At 48.2% G+C, this 17956-nt stretch overlaps 1 protein-coding gene across 1 annotated transcript in view; it reads right to left on the bottom strand.

Annotated features, from left to right (window-relative positions):
* gli3 (GLI family zinc finger 3) overlaps positions 1-17956 on the bottom strand; it is a 73463-nt gene that overhangs the window by 11853 nt on the left and 43654 nt on the right. The window contains exons 5-6 of the mRNA XM_068748272.1: positions 5541-5746; positions 2394-2610 (exon numbers count right to left, since the gene is read on the bottom strand). Coding sequence (XP_068604373.1) covers positions 2394-2610; positions 5541-5746 — 423 coding nt within the window. The remainder of the gene's footprint in view (positions 1-2393; positions 2611-5540; positions 5747-17956) is intronic.

The raw sequence follows: 17956 nt of genomic DNA, 5'->3' as shown, positions 1-17956 counted from the left end.
TGTGTGTGTGTGTGTGTGTGTGTGTGTGTGTGCGCGTGTGCGTGCGCGGATGCCTCTATGGCATCGCTGTTCTGGCATACGTAGGCCCGAGTATGGCAGGAAGCTGTATGGAGAGCGACGCCCCCTTTTCATTGTCACTGTATGGAAAGCCTTTTCTTATGTCTTAGCGACGGGGAGTTGTTTAAATCCTCGAGCGCACGTATTTGCTAAACACGGCATAATTACCGCCGCCAAGGAGGTTACGCTTTTGCTGCCGTTTATCTGTCTGTCTTTTAGCAAAATATCTTTGCAGATCTTGATGACATTTTCAGGGAATTTTGACAGGAACAGATGATTACATTTTGGGGATGATCCAGAAGAGATCCTGGATTTTGGATCAATTTTAAATCTTGCAGTAAATGGAGCTTCAAAATGTGTTCCTCAATATATTGTTTATTGACAAAGGAGGTTCTGGTTCTGCTGGCCTTGACTGTGACACTGTGGAATCAGGAGTGGACAAACGGATTTGTTGTATCTTCAAAAGCTACAGATCTATAGATCCAGAAGAAACCGCCATGACTGAAAGTCTGCTTTTGTCTGCGCTCTTTTCTAGTTTGTGCCTTGACGCTCCCCAAACACGAATGATTTTTAATTTCACAGATAATCCTGACAAAATGTTCAGCTTCAATCGTCTACGTCCAAAATCAGAGAAGCTTTTTTAATTAATTAAATCAAAACCGAAGTGAATTCTCCTAATTCACTTCTGCTGAATTAGCGAAAAGGTGTGTGTGTGTGTGTGGGGGGGGGGGGGGGTTGGGCACAACCAAGAAGCGGGACCACTATCCCGCCACAGCAAAGCCTCATGGGAGCGGTGTTTATTAATGCGCCGCCCAAATGATGAATCGGCCGGGCGTGGAGATGGAGAGAGGAGCGTCCCGGCTCATAGCCGGACTGTCCCTCTAATTTCCTCTTGATTTATGGACGGGACGGCTGGTTACGCGCCGCGTCATTAATTCTCCCGGACAGAGAGAGTTTTAGACGGCCCGGACTGACGGCGCTGGAAATAAAAGCCGCTTCCAAAAGCGAAGTTGAAGCCTGAACGACACGCCTCGGCCCACCTGAGAGAGGCGCCATCACAGAGGAGGCCTGGCTATGAAAGACAGTCAGAGGCTACTTGCAAATAAATTTTAAATATTGCGATTAGTTGTCGCCAGATTACTTGTTTGTATTGAACATGAGCTCAAAATGCGACTAAAAGTGAACCTATTTAGAAGAAAAATGTAAAAACAACAACGAACAAGTGAACTGATAAAGGTCACAAATATAGCAATACATGAGAGCTGTGGCTCTAATTAGGCAGCCTGAACACCCATTAAAGCATGAGCAGGCCGGAGCGACCCATTGTTTCATTAGCCCAACTCTCACTAACGGTAATTACACTGAACCGGCCCAGAATAGCCGCAGTAGCCCAGATCATCAGCGAAGCCCTCTCGATGCACGCCCCTCGTTCTGTGTGCGTTTTTCTCAAATCCAACAAAGCTTTAAAAGTGTTAATTTTTCAGACACACATTGTTGAAACATGATGAGTTATTACCAGCAATGATCACAGGCGGGCTTTTCTATTTATTTATTATTATTTAAAGCGAGGAGCATCGCATCTCCACTTAAATTTAGCCCTAATTGTTTTGTTTCACTCTATTAATCTTAAAAGGTGACACAGAAGAAAGGATTTCTCCAGTGATGAATGGTGGGACATTCCAATTCCCACTTAATAGCAATTAATTTTCTGATACCCGCACAAGTTTGGCTAGTTTTAATTAGTTTGTTCAGAGGGATGGGGGGGGGGGGACTTCACCCCGGATTTCCATGAAAGCGCGTCTGCCTGACTAAATGCGTCCTCATCAAAGGGAAGCGGGGTGAGGCAACGCGACCTTCCTGAGATTCAGTGTGCATTTAATTTCCTATTTACACTTTAAAATAACTCATTAGCATAAGTCCTCTGCACAAACGCCTGAGCCCAACACGCCGCGACAATGGCTCATTTAAATTGTGTCGGAGCGGAGTTGCAGCTTCGTCTATAAATATAGCACAAGTTAGGCGTGTTTTGAAGGTGCGTTTAAGTGTGAATTCCCACCAGGACCACCCATGCTATCACAGGTACGCACTCACAATAGGCCTGTCCATGCAGCCCTAGAAGGTGCGGAGGCGGTGGGCATCCTGATGCGTAACCTCGATGGGTGTCAGTTGCTGTAAATCACACGTCTCCTAATTAGATCTTCAGAAAAAAACAACAACCTCCAGCTTCTATAAAATCTTGTGCGATTACCTTTAAAAAAAACTGCCCTGAACACAAAAAGCTCAGGCGGTCTGTAAACTGCTGACTCTGGATCAGTTCTAGTCTGCGTGTTGTGGACCCGATGAGCGACTCCGAGACTCCTGAAGTGCTTTTGTGCATATCCATCCACTTACTTTCCATCGCCTGCAGGTACTCCATGTGCAGGGCGCCGGCGCTGCTGGCGCCTGCCGTGGCCGCCACCGAGGGGAGCAGGTCGGTGGCGTAGGGGCTCCGGTGGCCCGCCAGCAGAGCCATCTGGTGGTAGTACTCGGCTGTGGTCAGACCTGTGTGAGGAGCTGGAGAGGAGAGGAGAGGAGACGGGATAGAAATGCAAAGTGAAGCTAGCGGACAAGAGAAGAGCGATTTGGGTGCGGATGAAGGAGGAGGCGAGCGCACCTGCAGCACATTTGTACAAACCTGCATTCATTTGCATTAGATGATAATCAGCTCAGCGCAACATTAATGAGCGCATTAGCAGCACCATCAAGTCGAGCAAAAACAGCTGCAGAGGGAGCGTCACCTGAAGCGGAGAGCCTCGCCGTTTGGGATTATGCTTGCTCAGGGATTACAATGAAACGAGTGTGCGTTCGCGTTTGATTGATGCGTTCACGCTGAGCGCAGCGCGGCCGATCGTCTCACAATAGAGGCCCTTTCTGCTCTTCTTACTGTCCCCTTGATCACTTTAAGAGGGAAGTGCACGAGTGGCTGTGCGGTAGGAGCACGTGGGCCGACGCCTCTGCTGCTGCCAGAGATGGTGCTCGCGCCTTCTGAGAGCGTCGGGGCTGCAAGTCGGCAGATATGCAACCTCGCTCCTCGACTCTGCTTCCCTTTAACTGGAAAACAAAAGGCCTATAAATCTGCCCAGATAGATCTGCATGCATAAAGATGCAGCGAGCGATTATGCCTCCACTTCCTCTCTCTATCTCTCTCTCTCTTCCACAACATGCCTCTTATTTCCAAGTCCTTCCCATAGTTCCAGTGATGTAAGTCCTTGAGCCGCAGTCTAAAAATAAACGCACTGGTGGGCTTCCTTATGCAAATGTGCTAAGAAAGAGAGAGGAAACGGTCCAACACTGTTGTTCTGGATGCAAATATAGAATCGGTTCCGACCTGCAGAGTGCTGCAGATTTCCCCCCCCCCCAGTTGAGGTAATAAAGGGAAAGTTACCGGTAATAAAGAAGCACTGTATGAGAAGATTTCCTCTTAAGGCTGGCCTGTACAGCTGCAATATGCATCCATGATTGGTTGAATGATTGGAAGAAAATAAAGTGTGAATTAAATTGATTTGGGTATTATGTCTTCAGCGGCGGAGGGGGGGTTGGCTCAATTGTCTCCGCTGTTCCGCCTTAGCTTTGCTTTTGCATTCAAACATAATGTGGCCCATTCAGGATCCACGCACAAAAAAGAAAAAGGGGGGCTTTGCCGAATTTCTAAATCAGAAACGCTGGCATTTGAGTGAAGTCCTGGGGGCAGAAAAAATAAAAAGGGAGCGGGGTGGGAGGCTCTCGCTGTGGCACCCGACGTGGAAAAAAGACAGACTTGCCTCGGGACTTGGTGAGCCACCGGGCGGCTCCTTCAGCATTACAATAGGATCAGGGGCGAGTCTACCTCCGAACCCCTTCACGCACAGAAAAGAGCCAAGTATGACGGAGGAGGGGGGGAAGAAATGTGAAAGCAAACGTGTGGCGTCGAGAGGGTGGCACCAAATCCCACCCACTTTAAGTCTCCATTAGAGTCTGTTAATTAATTCGTCATTATTCAAATGCACTTTTTTAGTAGGGGGAAAAAAATAGAATGCACATTGAAGAAGGAGGGCTCCCTGAAAGCGTGTGATATACTAAGCACAACAGCTGATGCGTTAATTAATCACGGGATTGATTAAAGGAGGAATTAGTTGCCTGATTCACAATTCACAGCATTCTGAAGTGAAAAGGGATCGTGTGGTAGTTTGGGAGGAGATATCATGATCCAAAGCGAGCCGAGACTGCGGCACATTTCTTTGCGGTAATGGAGACCATATTGTTTTTTATTTTTTGTGTTTTTTTTTAGCATATACTGTACTTCCTGCTTGAACGGAGCGATGCTGGAGTACGGGAAGAGGCTGAGCGAGCCTCAGAGAACAGGCTCCCAGCTTTTAGCGGGCCTGGATGAGATGAAGTCGATATTAAAAACACATTTCAACGCAAGGCGGGACGCTAAAGCGCGCCTCTGCTGATGATTGATGGCAGACGACACAAGGGTCGTAATAGTTCATAAAGCCTTTTCAACACCTGTAAGACGAAGGTTTGGGGGGAAAAAATGTTTTTTACGGCTTTAACTTTTCCGAGGTTTTGTCTCGCATGGTCTTTAGAGACAAGGAACTGTTTTTAATGTTGTTTTTGCTGTTAATCTATAAAACATCTAAAAAATGTCACATTTTCCTGATGCAGAAATTTGATGATCAGCAGTCCTACGAAAAAAACTCAATTTGAAAAGCTGAAAGAAAATATATGATGTCTATGATTAATAAATGATTAATAAGTTATTACTGATTAGTTGTTAAAAACATTCAATATTCAAAGTAACTAAATACCTCATTTTATTATGTGATATTGAAAATGATTTCATAATAATCCTAAAAATCAGATTTATTTTACGTGACTTTTTGATGTGACTTTTCTTTTTTAATGCCGCTATGTGTCCGACACGCCTCCACCTGTCCTTGTGTACGCTTTAATTGATTTCGCAGCCCGACTCCATCGTGAGGTCTCAAGGAAACCAAACGGTCCTCGTAGGAGACCTTCACAGCCGACCCCCCCAGCCCTGAACCTGTACGTGACCCTCCCTCGGTGTGTGCGTTGTGACTGTACATGACCCCGCCGCTCACTGATTCATCCTCCAGAGGTCTCAGACATGACTCACAGATCAAAGGAATTAGCCTCCCTCCAACCTGCCCCCCCCTCCCACCCACATAACGCTCCCATCCGCCCGCTGCCTCTGCTCAGATTACATCTCACCAACCCCTGGGTCTTAATAGAGATGGATCTAGTTGCCTCTCCGTTGACCTCTCCTGATCTCAAACAGGAATTAAACCGATCCAGATTCCTCTTAATGGCAATCGAACCACGCTAATCAATTCCAAATATCAATTTTAACGCTCTGCTGAGGTTTTATTGGTCATTTCAGCTCTGCTTGGGTTGTGTGTGTGTGTGTGTGTGTGTGTGTGTGTGTGTTTCACTTCATTCACCATCTGCGGGGCTGAGGCCCCGGGTGGCTGACAGGACAGAGATGGAGGGGCTGCTGTGGAGCGAGCGGATGTAGTCCATGTATGGGTTGATGTAGGGGTGCGGATGGTGAAAGGGCGACTCCGCCCCCACAGAGGGGTTACGCTGGGGCGATATCCGGATGAGGGAGATGTCGGAGAACGCCGGACTGCCCGCTAGCGCAGGAGGCCTGTGGGAGACACACGGGAAAAGAGAATACAGGAAGTGCTTTAGTATAGCTATCAAATGTGCTAATGCTATAAAAAAAAAAAAATTAACGCATTGACTTATTTTTATTTGTCCGTTCATCACAAGGTCGGCGGTTTGAACCCCCCCAGCCCAGTCAGGAAGGGCATGCTGGGTAAAACCTGCGCCAGATCCGTAGATACAATGTGGTAGCCCCAAATCAGGAGGAGGGTGGAAGGATAACGGCACAGAGACTGTAAAACCGCTTCAGTCCAAGATATCGGCCTGTAAATAAACTGGACTCAAGTTTCTGTCATAAAATGCTTCTGCGATGCGCTTTGATTTGGTTAAACGCGAATAACGGCAATCATTTGCAGCCAAACTGTCCACGTCACGCTCATTTTCTTAGCCTGGCGGGTTCTGACCTCGGGCAAACTGGCAGTGGCGAGCGAGGCTAGACAAACGGACTGTGACGCTATCTCTCTCTCTCCATCTGCAAGGAAGAGAGGAGAGCGCCGCATTCCGACTGCTCCCAAAAGCAGACGCTTCCTCAGATCAAAGCCAGCTTTCACCACTGCGTCTCAATCAGAGGGAAACGTTAGCCCGAGCTCACCGCCGGCCAGCGCCAGACGGGCAACCTCACACCGCTTTCCTCAGATGGCTGCAAACCCGGATGTGAGGTGGAACCTCGTACGGTGCTGTGCGAAATCCGTCAGCAAATCTTGCACGAATGTAACGGTTTAAATGTAAATCCGATCATCTCCAGGCCATTCTCTTTATCGAAAACCTTTTTTTCTGTGAATTTCTGTGAACGAGATGTGAAATAAAGTTTTGAACGATCTTCGGAGCCAAGTATGAGATAATTTGTCTCCCTTCTTATAATTGGCTAGGAGGGCTCGGAAACTTCGTAATGATGGCCTTCGCCACAAAGGCCTTCCCCTGAGGATGCGGAGGAATCCACATATCAGCGAGACATTAGCGGGCTAAGAGATTAGACTGAATTAGCCACTCCACTTTGCCGTCCCCCCCCCCCGGTGGACCGGTCTACTGTGACAAAAGACCCCAGGAGAAGGAGAGGATGAGCAAAGGAGGAAGGGAAGAAAAAGTGGGAGGTGGGGGAAAGATATGGGAAAAGGAGAAAAAGGAGCGAGTTCTGCTGCAGAGTTTGTCTCAAAGTGACCTTGAGTAAGGCCAGGGGAGCGGAACAGCCCAATTACGACCTCCGCCCCTTCCCCTCATCCCCAACCGGCTCCTCCGTCCCTCCGCTTCACAGCCCTCTAATGAAAGATCTCAGGCCAGGGCCAATAATGAGCACCGGGGAGCGGAAGCGGCGCACAAACACACACTCCTAGGGACTTTCACACAGAACAAACTTTGACCCTCGGTTTTCCTTAATGAGCTCAAAAGAGCTGCGGCTTGAAAGGCCTCCAAACGTGTGACAACACATCTCGGCGCCGCTGAAGCAGGTGTTTGGGGAAAACACACTCTCCAGTGGAGTCCCTTGATGTTGAAGCGCTCAGAAGGTGACAGATTACGAGATCGCGTTCCACGTTCCGGCACAACGGCCGCGGAGTTTCGTCGCCTCCGTTTGATCCGTGCGTTTCTGCACGTTTTCTGACAAACCGCTCTTGACAAATTGTTGTACTCCCTCCAAACCGGGCGAGTCACACTGAGGGGCATCCGGGCACATGAAAACAGGTGTGTGTGTGTGTGTGTGTGTGTGTTTATGACACGCAAGTCATGTGCCCACACGCCACCATGACACGCCTCATTTCCACCGATCACAACACAGCTGCAGAGTGGCGTGCACGCCACATGTTGACGGTGCATCTCCTGTGGGTGAGATGTTTTCATCTAAAATGGAACAGAGGAACACGTTTAAATAATATATATATATATACAGAACAAATATTTATATATATATATATATATATATAATAAGACCCCAGAAGTAGAGGTGGAGCAGTTTCATGGCGTTTTCTTCATCGTCTGGTCGTCCACATGCCTATTTGAGGACAACCAAACTCCCACTCCTGGCTGCTATGACAGAACAGAACCCTATACTGGAACTAGTGGTCAGGCAACGGCGTGCACGTAGGCCGACGGCGGCGGGACGAGCTGCATTGCTCAGCTTGTAGAAAGGTGAAAAGAAAACAGGAGAACTGTGAGGGAGGGGTGCAACAAGGGAGGGAAGACAGTCGGAGCACGGCCAGCAGTTCAGAGGAGGAGGAGGTGAAGGTGTGTGAACCCGAAGGGAAGGGTGGGCAGAAGGGTCGTGATCGTCTTAGCATCTGCCACTATGCATTAATCAAAGTGACAAAAGGAAGCACGCTGACCACTTGCAGTGTGTGTGTGTGTGTGTGTGTGTGCGTTTGTGTGCGTGTGTGCGTGCAGGAATGCTCACCCCATGCGCGCTGATGTGCGAGTAGGTGTGTGTCCGAGAAACGGCGTCTTAGTTACACCTGATTTAAGATTTACATCAAAGCTGTACCGCGGGCTTTGCAGACTTCTCGGCCTTGGTGGGGGGGGGGGGGGGGGGGCGTTCCCCTCACTCCTCTGCTTCCCTTTGTGGGTTTATAATTCCTATTAACCCTCAAAGAAGACATCCAGCTAGCAGGACACAAGCTGAGCCCGAGCTCCCGACATATGGAAGCCATTTCCTCTCACGTGCCCCCCCCACTGCCTCTTTAAGACATTGCGTGTTTACACGGAGTGGTCTGTGGATTCTAAGCTGTCGTCAGCAATCACCAGGAGAATACACACTTGCCAAGTGTAAACATGCCCCTAAAAGATTTTGTGGTTTCATGTAAACCGTCCTTGAATCTTTGTTTGGAGCAAGGTTATATAAGCACTAATAATTCTTTTGGGGAACGCTGCAGCAGCACACACACATACACACACACACACACGCAAACACACACACACACACACACTTATGGTAAAAGTCTATGACTTCACTTCGGCTAGAAGGTATGATTGCGGCACGGCAGACCTGCCGCTATTGACACAGCGGTCTTCTAAAACGGGAGCAGAATACTTGTAGCTCGAGCATGAAATTGTTGCTCAAGAAGTAAAGTGAAAATGTTTTTGGACTGCGCTTCACCGAAGGGTTCAGGAAAGAGTCCAAGCCCAATAACCGAGCAACTGGAGTTCATAGAGAACACAAAGTGTGCGAGGCTTGGTTTTGGCACATCTTTTTACAACAAGCTAAAATATTTTTTAAGTTGTCGGTCAACGGGGGGTTTAGTTTCGTTTAGCGACGGGGTCTTCGGAAGGTAACTCTGTCGTTAAGCGAGGACCAGCTGTACTGTATATTTCAAGGTGATTTTTTTTCTGTGACTATATAAGAAACAAAAAATAAGACTGAACAAGTTAGGATCAACTTTCTTCGCACATTAGTTGGATGGGAAACCGAGCTGTGGAGATACCTAAGAATCAGTCAGGTCCTCCGACTGAGGCTGACAGCATCACAAACCGCCCCCCCCGCCCCGCTCCATCCTCACCTCGATCTCCCCACCTCAACCCTGCCACCGCTCTGAAAGCCTAAACCAGAGGGGAGGTGGAGAGGGGGCACCTGACAGCGGAAACAGAAGCACTTTAAAGCTCCAAACCCTTTCAGTCAGATCAAAGGGCCACAGGAACAGACCCGAGGAGAGAGGAAAGAGAGCCGGGAGACAGAAAGATGGAAGACAGACGGGGGGCTGATAGATCGGCGCAAGCAGAGGACGTATTGTGGGTTCCTAATGGAACAATGGGAAAGTCTTCATGAGGTTCTGAAGCGCATTCCGGCGAGCTCCTCATCCGTGTTGACGTTTGTTGGTGCTGCGAGTGCCTGAGAAGGCGTTTGAGACTCCTCATTACCTCCAGAGTGTAATCTTATGAAAGACAATAGAGGCGTAGATAGGGCTTGTCCTCTGGTCGGACAGAGGAGACCGTGGGCCCGGTATGACACGGAGAAGTTGCCAGGCGTTTGGGATAACTATGTACCCCAGGAGCCGAGAGGGGCTCTGTGTGGGCCCCCCCCCCGACATCAAAGGTCTGGGTGGGTTCAGGGGGTGGAGATGGCTTTCTATTCACAGCCACATCGAGCAGGATCCCCTCTCCGTGGGATACCTCCGGAGGCGTGCCAGACATGCCCATACACTCACACACACACACTCTGGGCACCATGGTTTCTGCGTCTCCTCACCGTCACACTCGTACTGTTCACATACAAGCAAGAGAAAAGCCAATCGTGGACGCTTGTGCTACCGGAACGCCGTGCAACACATCCCTGCAGGCGCGCATCGCTTCCACGCCACGTGTCAGAGGAACTGGTTATAACCGCCGCTGTGTGAACAGAATAGTTGTGAAGTCTGTCTCTCGACGGATTGGATCGTCCTTCCTTCCAAAGACACGTTTATTCTGGTTCCACATTGTGGATCATCATCGGTCGAGAAGTTTAGCCCCATGTTTCCGCGCCGCAATTAAACGTCATTTCGGCCGTCGAGATAAGAATGTCTACCAAAACAAATCGGCAGACTGTGTAAGCAAGTAAGGGAAAACTTTAAAGTGGAAATAACACAAAATTAACTCTCCTTTTTGCCTGTAATTTCAAGGGGCCTGGAAGCGGCGATGCAAATAAACAAACAGAAAAAAGTCTTTCTCATTAACTTTCGGTTCTTTCCCTTGCATTTGGTAGCCAGAAATCTTTTTTTGCGTGGACCGTTCCTCCTTCATGTGGACATTCAGCGAGTTCCTTAATGGCTTTTTTTTTATTTCCAGAGCAAGCACAGGTGGAATCGCCGCTCTCAGTGAGTGTTTTTTGACTTCCTGTGGCGTGCCCCGGGCTAGATAGGAGACAGGAGGGGGAACTCCTAGGTGCTGAAGTGTTAAACTTCTGAGAACTGAGAGGAAGCGCATCCATCTCTCGAGTAACGTCTCGATGGCCCCGTTGCCTTTCGTACGAAAACTCAGCTGACGCCCGCAGGGTTCAGGCTCCACGCCCAACCGCCTCAACTACCCCGACAAGTCAGGTAATGAGCATGTGTGTACGGCCCGTCTCAGGTGAGGCGGATGAGTGTGGCCCAGGGCTGAGGGGAGCGGCGTGGAACCCCTGCCTCACGCTGCGTAGCTGAAATGAGCAGCCGCACAGATGGACCTGAGCAAATCACAAACAATACGCATCGCTACAAGACAGCAGAGACACACGCTGCTGGAGACGGTTAATCCTTCAGACAGATCTGAGGTAGAACAAGGGAAGAGAAGGAGGGATCCGGATGAAGAGGAAGAGGAAGGCAGGGAGAGCAAAGACAAAGAGGAGGTGGAGAACAAGGAGCATCAGGTACGAGGCAAAAAAACAATGTTTCTCCCTCTGCACGGAAAAGCTCCTTCGCAGAATGAAATCCATCAAGTTCTCCTAATACATACTTCTTGTATAGGAGGGGGAGAAGAAAATGAAAATCTGGACAGAAGAAAGGCAAGTGCTGGTGGGAAAGTGAACAGACACAGCCTACTTTATTCCAGCCATTTCATCCATCTTGTTGGACTAATAAAATGTCAAGCGCAGTCCGCTGATATTTAATCACGAAGGGGGCCGAGTGCGTGGCGGCGCCAAGCCCGAACCTCGCCGAAGCTTTGAGAGGCTTAAACACAGACCTGAGAAAACGTCAGATACCCCCGGAGGAGGATGTTTCACAAGCCCCCGCAGCACAAGTGACACCGAAATGAAACGAATGGGATTTCCTCCAGGAATACGGGAAATAACCGTTAAATAAATGCTCGTTCCTGTTTGTGAGCACGTCAGAAATCACGCGCGTTCCTAGGAGTGCGGCCGTGCTGCAGATTTTGTGCAGCGTGCCCACTGGACAGTCCCGGGAACGGTGGCGTCACGAGCTGGACGACCCTTTGAAAAAGAGAAAATAAGAGACAAGTGTCGAGGGAGTGTATTTGGATCGAATTCCAAGATGTAAGACACAATCGGATGCAGCGGACACAAAATCTGATAAGGGGAGACGACAATAGAACGGCTTTATGCGACGTGAATTTATTGCAGAGCGTCAGGGGGGGAAGAAATTAGCTGCGATTTAGAAGATTAGCAAAGAAGGCGAAGAGGAGAAGCTTTAAGGGAGGCAATGAACTAATTTCCTCTTGTCCTAAAAGCATAATCTCTGGCGGAACCTGACCCGGACCAAAGGCGCTTCAGACACGTGGCAATAATTCACCTATTTTGTAAATCACATATTGAAGGCCAAGACGAGGAAAGATGGAAGCAAGGGTACAAAAAAAAGGGAGGAAAGAAAGGGAGGGACAGAGGGAGGATGGAAAAAAGAGGCGAGTTGGAAAGGATTTATGACCCTGTTCCCTCGGTCTCGTTACTTGCTGTAACTAGCCCCCAGAGTGGGAATCGCGAGGTCTGGAGCCTTCAGCCCGGAGATCAGGGTAATGGAAAATCCACATTTCTACACCGCTACAGCACGACGTCTGCAGGGCGCAGGCTGAAAGCAAAGCGGCTGACGAGAACCTAAATAGATTATTCTGGATTAGGTAAAGTGAGTTTGTGGAGACGATGTGAGGAAGGGTATCATCTTGACAGTCGCTGCTGCTCTTTGATAGCAAGAAGAGGAGAGTTTTTCACGTCTTCACCACAAACAGTAAAAAAAGAAAAAAAGTATTTACCTGTGCATTATGAATCTAATAAATCTAATTAATAATAGTTAAAGTGTTTCTTTCAGTGACATTAGGAGTTAAAGACAAAAATATTAATTAGTTCACCTAAAATTAACAACAATAATTTTATTCTATGACTTCAATTTTTCTGTTTTATTAACAATACAAAACATCAAATTCCAACTTCTCAAATGTGATGTTGTTAACAGACACTATTTGATTTTTTTGGACTAATTATATAAAAATATAGCAATGAAAACATTACCCTGACGTGTTTCACTGGCCATCATAAATTTTACAGGCAAAATTAAGATTAATTAAGAAAACAACAAACTGATGTGTTTCACTGGCCATCATAAATTTTACAGGCAAAATTAAGATTAATTAAGAAAACAACAAACTGATTAAATTATTATAAAAAATAAACTTTATTCAAGGCCACATTTACAATATGTCTTAGGTTTATTTAGATGTTTGATGGGAAATAAACATTATTTAATGGCTAAGATCACAAATGCATTCTGGGAAAACATGGGAAATTAACATTTCTCTGATTGTAAAATTTGCATTTCCTATTTAAGAGGAAAATAAGAAGTGAAAAAAAATTAAAGCAGTGAAATAAATAGTAAAAGCGCGCGCACACACACACACACACACACACTCGTGTGGAGCTGTTGGCACCTGCCTGTTATCTCTTCCCCTCAGACGTGGAGCTCCGTGGGAGAGCTGCAAATTGAGATCTCAAACATGAAGAGGGAGGCAAACGCCTGGCGCAGAGAAAATCAGATCTATTAATCTGTTACATGTGCAAATCCACACGCCTCATATTAGAGAGCGGCGTGTTCCTCTTTTGTTGAGAGTGCACCTTTTTTTTTCTTTATTTATTTGGAACGGGGCAAAAATTTAATTCAATCAAGGACAGAGTGAGCGGGAAGTAATCGCCGTACAAATAATCAGATCTGGAATTATTTGAAGGATTATAAATACTCTTCAAATAAATCATAACAGCGATGAGCTAAAAATAAATAAATGCACGTGATATTAATAAAGGCAGAAATATAAATGCGGGGAGCAGCCTGGGTTTAGGTAACCCCCACCTGCTTGGAGGAGTTTTGTAGCATGTCTTGACAGATCACAACGGGTAATGACTGAAACCGAAAACCTTTACAGGCCTTGTTAAATGTCTGCGGCACCAAACCCCCCCCCCCCCCCACGACCTGCTGGAACCATCTTCCTCAAAACACACCTTTAAAATATCCTGGTTCTGATTTTTTTTTTAAAGCTACCATGCCTATTTAGGCTTCTGAAACTGGTGTATTACACCCCCCCCCCCCCCCCAAAAAAAACCCCCACACAGATATATTATAACTTCAATCTGCTCACATTTATGCTTTGCCATTTATCTCCTTTCTCTCTAAATCCGGAAATTGCCTCAGAAAAAAAGAGGGGGGGGAGAAATACTTTTCCTTTTTCACAGAGTGGTGCACAACTTTCCTTTTTCCTTTTTATTTTTTTTAAACTCCAGTGAAAATTGAAGAGGCTTTATGTCAAATGCGGCTAAAGCCAGCCTCTCCATATCAAACAACGCAGCGCGAAAATTACTGTGGCGATGATAAGGCTGCCAGATAGAGAAGGAGAGGAGAGGCAATGGGGGGGTGGGGGTGGGGGGGGGGGGTCTGAAAGGAAGTGACTCTACTCAATTATACAGCAAAATTGGTATGACTGAATATTTTTCATTCAGGTGACTGATAGTATCAGTGAAACTGCAATGCAGATAAATAAAGGAGCTTTCTGTCAAGAATAAACACCATTAATCATGAAGCCAGCTACGGCGTGACCGCCTGCCCCCCCCCCCCCCCCCCCCGACTTACTCCATAGTGGAAGTATTAAAGGGGGGGGAGGAGGGGAATGAGAGATGGGGGAGGGAGAGCGGGGAAACCAGTGACTGCACCAGAGAAGGGTGACCTATGAAGTCACACAGAATGGCTTTTGGACAGTCGGGGAGGACGATGAAAAAGTGGCCTTCGCCTCCTTGCGTTTAGGTGACGGCAGCCTTATCCGGTCAGAAATGATCCGATGAGATTATGAAGCAGTCATTTCACAAAAAGCATGCCCCCCCCCCCCCCCCCCGCCCGCTCCACACTCTGCTCCAGTCTAGACGGTATCCGAATGGGAGGATAAGTAGCTCACCGCCGTTATTTTGGGCGGAATATCTAAATATTCCTTGCTCGTGTCTCAAAAACTACGCAGAGTTACATATTCTCGTTAATGTGTTAAATAAGTGACGTTTGAACGTGAGCCGAGACCCAAATGCGACGTCTTAAATGAGTTTTTGACACAGCAAAGTCAGATCACACCACAGAAACCTCTGATGAAGCAGCGCACGCTGAAAGCATTCTCCTCCAGCCTCCGTTAAAGCTACACTAGACGCCTTTGTGTTCCTGTTGTATCGCAGTGTGTGTGTGTGTGTGTGTGTGTGTGTGTGCCTCATCCCATCTGGAAGGAGGTGTTGAGATAAGACTGTGGTCTTTATGCTAAGCAACACGCCGCTCCTCTATGCCCAGATTGGGCGCTCTGACAACAGTTTATGTAAATAACAAAACAGCACGGCATGCAGCTTTAATAAAAAAAGAAGAAGAAGAAGAAAACTCTCCGCCAAAGGCAGAGGACGGCGAGGGGGACACGGGTGAGATCCGGTGCACGGAAACGGCGTGAAATCGGTGACAATCTCAGGAGCCTACAGAAACTAAAATTGAAATCGGGGGGTCAACCAGATGAGTCACGGTGAGATATTTGCATAAAAAGGGGCGACGGCTCAGGCCGCCATCGAGTCTTGTCAACCCCCGTCCCGCTTCGTCATTCCAGAGCGGAGGCTGAGCCGCGATGACAGAGACGTCCCCCCCCGGTGCCTCCAGAGGAACCTCCAGCCGGGCCGGGCCTACAGCTGAGCAAACATACACACTCCTGAACACCCCCCCCCCCCCCCCCGCCTCAACACCGGCGGGAAAACACAACCCGTGGATTTATTACCAGTTGAGTGAGAAGTTTTATTTTCCTTAAAAGTCCAACTTTCTCAAACTTTAGAATCTTCATTCCTACTACAGGCCGTCTATCAACTGCCCTCTGATTGAAACATGCAGCACGCAAGCTAATTTGTGTTACCGCTACGTAAAAAAAGTGTTGAATGTTTGATCACTTCAATGGTAATTTGGTTGTTCCGAGTAACTTTGGGTGCTCCAATTAAAAATCTACATTAAGAATCATGTATGGAGCAAATATTTAATCACAAGTAAAACAATCAAATGGAGGAATAATGCATTCTTTTCTCTTTACAACTTTATAAGCTCCCAAACGGACTCCATCATTTTGACTAAGTCTTTCCTAAATGCGCATGCGGTTGCTGCGCATGCGGTTGCGAGTCAATTGTCCGACCCGTAAGGAGGTTGTTTTAGTGGCCCCATTCACAGCACAAGGGCCCGGGACTCCAGAGCGGACCCCGGTGCCGACAATTGACTTGTGACGAATACCTCTGTTTGTTCTGAGCGGTCTCTGGGTGACCGGCAGCAGGCGCCGAGGCGAGTGAGAGGCCTGTTTTGTCTTCCTGCGTACTGTGGTCAGGCAATAAAGCTGGAATGAAAGGAGCGGGCTCTTCTTTTGGCGCCCTGGCTCAGCCCCGATCTCCCATTAAGCCGGTACTGCACAATGGCGGCGGCAGAGGAGTCCAGAGCTCCCGTGGAGAGCCTGCTCTTCACCAATCAGTGTGTTTATTTAAGTAGTAAGCATCTTCTCCGGAGCAGGAAGGGCTCGTTCTCTTTTCCACGAGGCTCTGGGTCGGCCTTTCCAGATCGGACTTATGGAAGAGACTGACGCAAACTCCTGGGGAGGGACGACTCGTGCCGATTCTGGATCGGTAGCGGGACATTAAGGCCGGTTGTTGTTAGCATTTCAAGAAAGCGTTGATGAAACTTCTTTCCGTTCCTAAACCAAGCACCTCGATGCCCCCCCCCCCCCCCGCCGCCCCTCCTGACCCCGAGGGTTTAATATTAAATGGCACATTGGTACCTTCCCCACAAGAATTCATAAACTGAACGATTAGCCTCTGTCCTGTAATTGCGCTCTCCCTAGCCTAATAGGGGCGGCGAGGTAAAGAGGGGAAAAACAATGGACAGTTCATTTGTGATTTCCCATTTGAAGGCAAATTAAGTGTCAAACAGCTAATACGGCGCATATTTCATTTTATGAGCTTTTAATTTAATTCTAGCGCCTCGTATCGCTGGAGCCCGTTAGCTGCGCTGCTAACGCCCGCGCCTCGTCTGAAAACGGAGGGTGGGGGGGGCATCAATAAACATGTTTCAATTAGGCCCTTCACAGTAATAGGATATGATCCCGCTCATTTGCCACGCGCTGATGGCGGATGTGTCACTGAGGCGGGGAGGAAACAAGCTGCTGGGCATTTGCAGTGTTTTTCTCCGGCCATGGATGCCCGGTGGTGACTGGCTCGTTCGCACGGCGGAGGCAACCGGCTGGATTGATGGAGCCGCCGCGGGGCCAGCCCAACTGTAATTACAGGGCGTAATGAGAGGCTGCATGGGGAAGTACTGCAATAATAGCCCCTGTGTACTTAGGCATATCTTTGAGAGGGCTAATAACGATTAATTCTGCTCACCGAGGAGAACTTGTCTTAAAACAATTCAATATTTCTCCATAAGCCGCCTCCTTTTCATTCCCCCCCCCCCCCCCCCCCTCCCCGAAGCGACAGGCGCGCGTTGACTGCCTGTTTGCTCTGGCTGCCTACGAGCGACATTACCGAGAAGAATGCATCGCTTCTAAACGCTCGGAGGGGCTGGAGCAACCGCCGTAAAAAGTTCGACCACGGCTACAACTTTCAGGAAGCCGAACCAGGAAGTGTAATTAAGTCATAAGCTGATTGGCTAACAGTTCTAATACCACAACTGATGAGTTCGACTCGCCAGGGGGGGGGGTTCGCCTTTAGCTTGTTTATTCACGTGGGCGACGGTTGAGCTCATTTCCCTGTGAATCCCACATAAATCCACAGATAACGCGCGTGACAGCGAGAACACAGACTTGATTTGCCCGCTAAAGAGCTTGTCTTGTAATAATGACAAATGGCTCGCCTCGGCCTGGCGACTCATATTGAACAGCTTTATGCTTAATGGCTTGGGATAAATAGGCCATAGGTAGCACGGCGGCGCCCGGCCATGTCTCCGGTGACAGCAAACCGAACTGATAACTCCTGTCCGGACAGAGTGACTGAAGACGCCGCTGTAACCCCCCCCCCCCATAATTCAATTCTCCGGCTCAGTGTTGCCCCTCCACACCCCTTCGGATTTCTTTCCTCGCTTCATATTGCACCGACGCATTCCTGACGGATAACAAGCCGGGCTGTTTGTTCAACCCACGTTGCCGGTATGTGCCCCCCCCCCCCCCCCCATTATCTCTGCATAAGCTAAATGCTAAATTATATTTGCCATTTTGTTTGCAGTGACACCGGGCATCAATCACCTCCCTTTTTTTTTATTCCCCCCCCGCCCCGCCCCTTCTCCTC

Source organism: Brachionichthys hirsutus, chromosome 14, assembly GCF_040956055.1.
Source record: "Brachionichthys hirsutus isolate HB-005 chromosome 14, CSIRO-AGI_Bhir_v1, whole genome shotgun sequence".
Lineage (NCBI taxonomy): Eukaryota > Metazoa > Chordata > Actinopteri > Lophiiformes > Brachionichthyidae > Brachionichthys > Brachionichthys hirsutus.
Note: the sequence above shows the minus strand (reverse complement) of the source record. Positions and strands in the feature narration are given on the sequence as shown.